The sequence below is a fragment of the Martes martes genome (assembly GCF_963455335.1).
Source record: "Martes martes genome assembly, chromosome: 10".
In the NCBI taxonomy this organism is placed as follows: domain Eukaryota; kingdom Metazoa; phylum Chordata; class Mammalia; order Carnivora; family Mustelidae; genus Martes; species Martes martes.
The window spans coordinates 13,504,178-13,511,534 of record NC_137898.1 but is presented as its reverse complement, the minus strand read 5'-3'; the positions used below and the strand labels follow the sequence as shown (position 1 = coordinate 13,511,534).

Here is a 7,357-nt window from a genome sequence, read left to right as displayed (position 1 = left end):
ACTGATGCCTGGATACTAACTAGACATTCTTTTATTTTTTTTTAATTTTATTTATTTATTTGACAGACAGAGATCACAAGTAGGCAGAGAGGCAGGCAGAGAGAGAGGAGGAAGCAGGCTCCCTGCTGAGCAGAGAGCCCGATGTGGGGCTTGATCCCAGGACCCTGGCATCATGACCTGAGCTGAAGGCAGAGGCTTTAACCCACTGAGCCACCCAGGCGCCCCACTAACTAGACATTCTGATTAAATTGGTAGGGGGTTCCTGGGCGTTGAGATGTTAAAAACTCCATATGTGATTCAATGTGCAGTCAAATTTAAGACAAAACTCAGTTTAGGAAGGATATAATGAAACAAGAAACAACAGTGCTTATTAAGTAAATCTTCAAGTGAAATATGTCAGCCATTTTGAGGACTTTGCCTCAAAATTGACAGATATGTGGAAATGACAGAATAATTAGGAGGACTTTGAGATAGTGTTTGCTTTAGAACAACCTATAGAAAGTAGTTGGAGGCTATGGAAAAAAAATTACCTTTAAAAAATTAGAGGAATTGATAAAATAATCCAGAGAATAGTAAGGTAGATACAAAATCATAAATGTTCTATTTTACGAGTACTTTTTTTTTATTAATTTTTTTATTTATTTTCAGCGTAACAGTATTCATTGTTTTTTCACCACACCCAGTGCTCCATGCAATCCGTGCCTTCCCTAGTACCCACCACCTGGTTCCCCCAACCTCCCACCCCCCACCCCTTCAAAACCCTCAGGTTGTTTTTCAGAGTCCGTAGTCTCTCATGGTTCACCTCCCCTACCAATTTCCCTCAACTCCCTTCTCCTCTCCATCTACCCTTGTCCTCTATATTATTTGTTATGCTCCACAAATAAGTGAAACCATATGATACTTGACTCTCTCTGTTTGACTTATTTCACTCAGCATAATCTCTTCCAGTCCTGTCCATGTTGCTACAAAAGTTGGGTATTCGTCCTTTCTGATGGAGGCATAATACTCCATAGTGTATATGGACCACATCTTTATGAGCACTTTAACAAATGTCTGCAGGTAGTCTTGTTTCTAGGGTGATTTAAAAGTTTCTTGAGTTTGGAATCCAAACTCCACCTTAATATTAATATTAACATAGCTTCATTTATGAGTTACCTGTTTTTGTGCTGCTATATTTATATGCATATGAAGAAAAGATAGTGGCAACAAAAACACTGAAATCTTAGTGTTAGTGGTCTCAAGTGTTTTCTATCAGGTGGTATTGCAATTTTAACCAGCACCCTTCCATGTTCTCAAAAATTACAAAGCAAAACAACGTTCAAGAAAGCTATCCTGAGAGTATGGGACTCCTCTCCCTGAGGCAAGGATGCATGTCATCAGAGAGCTAAGATGAACTTTTTGCCCACAAGACAACATGATTCAAGGCAAGAAGACACCAGCAATCATCTTTTGTCAACAGTGACAAGGGCCATGAGAAGCGTCGTTTGTATTCTTCAACTTGTAACAAAATCAACAAAATTCACTGGGATAAATGGCCAATGTCAATATCACCTATGTCACTGAGTTCATTCTAAAGGGAATTACAGACCGGCCAGAGCTTCAGGCCCCATGCTTTGTGGTGTTTTTCATCATCTATCTGGTCACAGTGCTGGGCAACCTGGGGTTGATAACCTTAATCAGGATTGATGCTCGACTCCACACACCTATGTACTATTTCCTCAGTCACTTGGCCTTTGTTGATGTTTGCTACTCCTCTGCTATCACACCAAAGATGATGGTGAATTTTGTTGTGGAACTCAATACTATTCCTTTCCATGCTTGTGCAACACAGCTGGGCTGTTTTCTCACCTTCATGATCACTGAGTGTTTCCTTTTGGCTTCCATGGCCTATGATCGCTATGTGGCCATCTGTAGTCCTCTTCACTATTCAACCCTGATGTCAAGAAGACTCTGCATTCAATTAGTGGCAGTGCCATATATATACAGCTTTCTGGTCGCCCTATTCCATACCATTATCACCTTCCGTCTAACTTACTGTGGCCCCAACGTAATTAACCATTTCTACTGTGATGACCTCCCTCTCTTGGCTCTGTCCTGTTCAGACACACACATCAAGGAAATTCTGATCTTTGCCTTTGCTGGTTTTGATATGATCTGTTCCTCTTCCATCGTCCTCACCTCCTACATCTTTATCATTGCTGCCATCCTAAGGATCCGCTCTACCCAGGGGCGACGCAAGGCCATTTCCACCTGTGGTTCCCATATGGTGGCTGTCACTATTTTCTATGGCACCTTGATCTTTATGTACCTACAGCCTAAATCAAACCATTCCCTGGACACAGATAAAATGGCATCTGTATTTTACACAGTGGTGATCCCGATGTTGAACCCCCTGATCTATAGTCTAAGGAACAAAGAGGTGAAAGATGCCTCAAAGAAAGCCTTGGATAAAGGTTGTGAAACCTTAAAGCTGTTAAAATTAAGAAAATAACAATAATAAATTCTTTATTAAATGCAAGAAGATAAATAAATCAAGCTTTCTCCTGCTGACATTTCTTGTAATTTTTTCCTAGTCACTTGAAAATGTGACTGTGCTTCCACAGACCTTAACCTTTTCAAGTCTGGAAAGTCAGAGTGATTCAGAGAATCCCATTCAGGCCATTGTAGCCATTACAGCCTTTACAGACCACCGAAATTATGGTAAAATACACCCTCAGACACATATTTGTGCATGTCAAGCAAAGGGTGCTACGTGTTTTTGTTAGAATTTACTATTCTGAAGCTAGGGCTGCCTGAGTTTGAATGCTATGCTCTTCCTTTATTAGCCGTGCCCCTTGGACAATCAACTTAAACTGTGTGACTCTGTTTCTAATTCTGCAAAGTAAGAGGACCCAATTCATTGGTTTGTTTTAAATATGAAACAAGTTAATATTTATGAAATGCTTACAACAATATCCTGTGATAATAAGTGCTATGAATGTGTTTGTTAACTAATTGAATTTAAATAAAATAAGATTTTAAAAAAAGGTTATTTCATTGTGTTCTTAAAGGCTTATCAGTCTGGAAGAAAGAGGAACAAAGCCTGGTTAGATTTCTACTACCTTCCAGGGAATCTAGTGATATCAAGTAGTCTTACTTAATACAATCAAGTAAACCTAAGAAATGTCTGAGACTTTACCTCTGGACCACGATTATGTATAAAGTGCCTAAGTTCACATAGCTGGTAATATGATAATTCTAAAAGCAAATTTAAGTTTATAACTTAGAAATATAAGTGAGGACCATGGCACAATCTTTGACACCTAATATGGGGTTGGTAAAAACCAGATTATTTTTTATCATCATTAGTGACATGGACCATCCTGAAGATGTGTTCTTACTCAAGGATTTTTTTGGTAAGTACAACTGATTAGTGGTTTACTTTGAATAAAAATTCAAGCTATTGTCTTGTTATATTGATATTTAAAGCTTTAGACTTTCTATTAGATTTTCTTTAATTTGGCTACTCTTTACGTTTTTTCAGTTTGTTGAATGAAGACTGACTTGTTCTAAAAAGAACTGTGCCCTTTCTGTATGTTGTTTTTAAGTGTTTTATTTGAATAAAAGGCCATTACTCAGTTCTAAAATTTTTGCACTAACACTCACAATAATATTAAGAATAATATAGGGGCACCTGCGTGGCTCAGTGGGTTAAAGCCTCTGCCTTCGGCTCAGGTCATGATCTCAGGGTCCTGGGATCGAGCCCCGCATTGGGCTCTCTGCTCGGCAGGGAGCCTGCTTCCTCCCCTCTCTGCCTGCCTCTCTGCCTACTTGTGATCTGTCAAATAAATAAATAAAATCTTAAAAAAAAAAAGAAGAATACAAATAAAAATATCTGACATTTATTAAGTGTTGACCACTGTTTAGCCTAATTGTATGTGGTTAACATTTATCAACTCATTTAATATTCTTATCAATACTAAGAAATAAATCACACACATTGATGTTTAATGTGTGAAAATCAGAATTTATGAAGTAGAGAAATTAAGGGGTCTTTAACCTATTTTACCTTCCAACAGGATAATTTAAACATGTACAAAGTTAGAATTCCTTACAAATATGCTTTATTTAAAATAATTCAGTTATTTTAGAGGCATAGGATTTTCAGGAATATATCTAGAATGTAACTGTTCTGATAAATTTAATGCATACTTTTTTTGTAATATTCACTTCTAATTCCCTCTTATTCTCTCAATTATATTTCTTATTTATGGATTAGATCAGAGAAACCCATTTTTTCTACATTTTTTGGCCTCACCAAAGTAATTTCAGAATGTAATCTATAAAGAGCCACTAGTGATTATATATTTATAGACTTTCCCCCCCTTAATTTGGTCATTTAACAATTAAAGTATGCATAGGGTGTTGGCATTTTACTACGTAAGTAATCACACAAATTGAAGACCATTAGAGAGAACTTTTCTTAAAAGTCTCAACTTAGGGGCACCTAGGTGGCTAAGTCGGTTAAGCATCTGCTTTTGGCTCAGGTCATGATCCCAGGGTCTAGGGTCCAGCCCCACATACAGCTCTTCACTCAGTAGGGAACCTGCTTCTCCTTCTCCCTCTGCCTACTTAGGCTCTATCTCTCCGTCAAATAAATAAATAAATTTTTTAAAAGTCTCAATTTATTTTTTCACTTTTCTAAATATTTTATTTATTTATTGGACAGAGAAAGAGAGAACATGTGGAGGTGGAGAGAGGGGCAGAGGGAGAGGGAGAAGCAGATTCCCCACTGAGCAGGGATCCTGATCCCAGGACCTTGGAATCATGACCTGAGCTAAAGGCAGATGCTTAATACACTGACCACTCAGGCACACCTTGAAAGTCTCAATTTTTTGATGAGAAGATTGTGTCTCCATTTCCTAAATCCTTTCCTTAGGTTGTAAACCAAGGCAGTTTTATGATAGCAAATGGGACCCAGTGACATCAAAGTATTGAAGTGAAATATAGTTAGGCTTTACGGAAACAGTTAAGAATTTGATTTTTCAGGGGTGCCTGTGTGGCTCAGTGGGTTAAGCCTCTGCCTTGGCTCAGGTCATGATCTCAGGGTCCTGGGATCGAGTCCTGCATTAGGCTCACTGCTCAGCAGGGAGCCTGCATCCCCCTGCCCCCACCTCTCTCTGTCTACTTGTGATATCTCTCTCTGTCAAATAAATAAATAAAATCTTAAAAAAAAGAATTTGATTTTTCAGGGAGATGGGAGATTCTCAGAAATGTTTGAAGCTAACATCACTGGTAAGCAAAGGAGTGATAAAGACAGAAGGTACTGGGGCTCCTGGTGGCTCAGTGGGTTAAAGCCTCTGCTTTTGGCTCAGGTCATGATCCCGGTGTCCTGGGATCAAGTCCCCCATCGGGCTCACTGCTCAGCAGGGAGCCTGCTTCCTCCTCTCTCTCTGCCTCCCTCTCTGCCTACTTGCGATCTCTATCAAGTGGATAAATTAAAAAAAAAAAAAAAAAAAGACAGAAGGTACTCAGATCCATATGTGGTAATCTTTCTCTTTACTTTCTTTTCCAGAGTGTATGAGCAACAGGGTTTCTGTGCTAGACTAAGGCTCACATATATTTTTTTTATTATTTCTTTAACTTGTGAAAAATTTAACTTAAATCTGGTTTTTAGGTGACATTTTTGTGAATCACCATTTAGTGTTTTAAAAATCCCAAGGTTGTATAATTGTAATTGGAAATATAAGATAGCTATTAAAAAATGAAGCTTTATGGTTGGACAAAAAGTGAACTCAAATCCTGCCCCCTCCATGATAAGATAGGTGTTGTGTTAATCAATTACATAAACTATTTAGAATTTTTCGTTTTTAGATACCTGTCTCAATTAGGGTGCTAGGAAAATTAACTGAGTGTGACCTCATGTGAAATTTCCCTTCTTTCTAGATGTGTTTCATTACCTCTCAAGTGTTTAATCCAACAATTGATTCACCTGTTAATTTGTTTGTAACCTAACTGTAAATTTTAAACTCCTGGCAAACAAAGATCATTTTATATTTTCCTTTTTTTCCCCTCCAATACCTCATAAGACTCAATAATTCATAGATGGTCCAACATAATATTAGAATAATGGAAAAAAATAAACAAAAAGTTTGTGTTACATCAAATCCTTTTTTACTAACTCAGTTACCTTGATTTTTCCCCTCTACATGCTGTATTTGAGTAATCCACAATATAATCAAAAAGAGTCCAACATATCTTGAAGCAAATTCTGTGAATACATTACTAAAGTATGGGGAGTGTATCTTGTACTATTTGTTGATCCCTCTAGAACATTTTCTTTGGGTTACATCATTTTAAGTAATTTATGGAAAAACAAAACAAAACAGAAAATGATGTTTCACAAGGACAATGATGTTACAGTTAATCTTTAGGGATCCTATTTGCTTAACAGTCAAGGAATAATCATTTGAAATTTCAGATTACTGTGCTGAGTCCAAGTATAATAAAGAATTAATAACTAGCAGAAAGATTATTTTAACACAGGGGAAAACAACTCACAAAATATTTAACTGTATTTTACTTAGTTTTTTCTTTTAGTATTTTAGGATTTTATTAAATTTTGAATTTTAGTAAGAAGTAGATCAAAGTTCATTGGCTTGCTGTTGAACTTTGCAAGGCTACCAAGTATTGCTTTGGATTGTACCAGAGATCCAACCTTATATCTGAAAGTCAGTATCTGTTGAGCTGTGGGCAAATAATAATTAAACCATGAATTTATCGACCTGCAGGTACATTTAACTTAATCTCGGAAAATTGTTTGAAAGTTTTGGTCAGAGGAACATGACTTACAGTGAATTTCGCTTTGTTTCCTGAAGTTTTTTGGAAAACACATAGGGCACACTAGCCGCAAAAAAGCGAACACTCCTCTTTAAACCCTTTAGCTGACTCTGTTCCTCTCTACTCCATATACACACGTATATATAGAGTCATACATAGAAAGATACATAGACACATTGCTTATTTTTACAAAAGAAAAAAAAGAACAATTAAATCTCATTGAATGTGGATATTTTATCCTAGGAATACTGTTTTTCTGAGGTTTTATAACACCACTCTGCCTAACAGAATTAAAACAACAAAAAAATCTAAAACATAAATTGTATAGAAGCCACCATATTTTTTGCATTTTAATTTTTTGCATTTGATTTTTATTTTGCATGTCTTTGCATTTTTTAAACTAATCTGTAATAATTATACAAAGTGTAGCTTTGCCCAGAGACTTGAAAACATCTATCTGCATGTATGCAGCTATGGACCTCTGAGAATGTTCATCAATTGTTTTAGATCACAGGGAAAGAGAGGAAAAAATGAAACA

At 36.8% G+C, this 7,357-nt stretch overlaps 1 protein-coding gene across 1 annotated transcript; it reads left to right on the top strand.

Moving 5' to 3' along the window:
• Window positions 1–1,531: 1,531 nt before the first annotated feature.
• On the top strand, window positions 1,532–2,491 carry OR8U3 (olfactory receptor family 8 subfamily U member 3; the record flags this gene model as incomplete). Its single annotated transcript, XM_080816525.1, has 1 exon — window positions 1,532–2,491. The coding sequence occupies one exon, from the start codon at window positions 1,532–1,534 to the stop codon at window positions 2,489–2,491; it is 960 nt and encodes a 319-aa protein (XP_080672651.1).
• Between the last annotated feature and the right edge of the window lie 4,866 nt (window positions 2,492–7,357).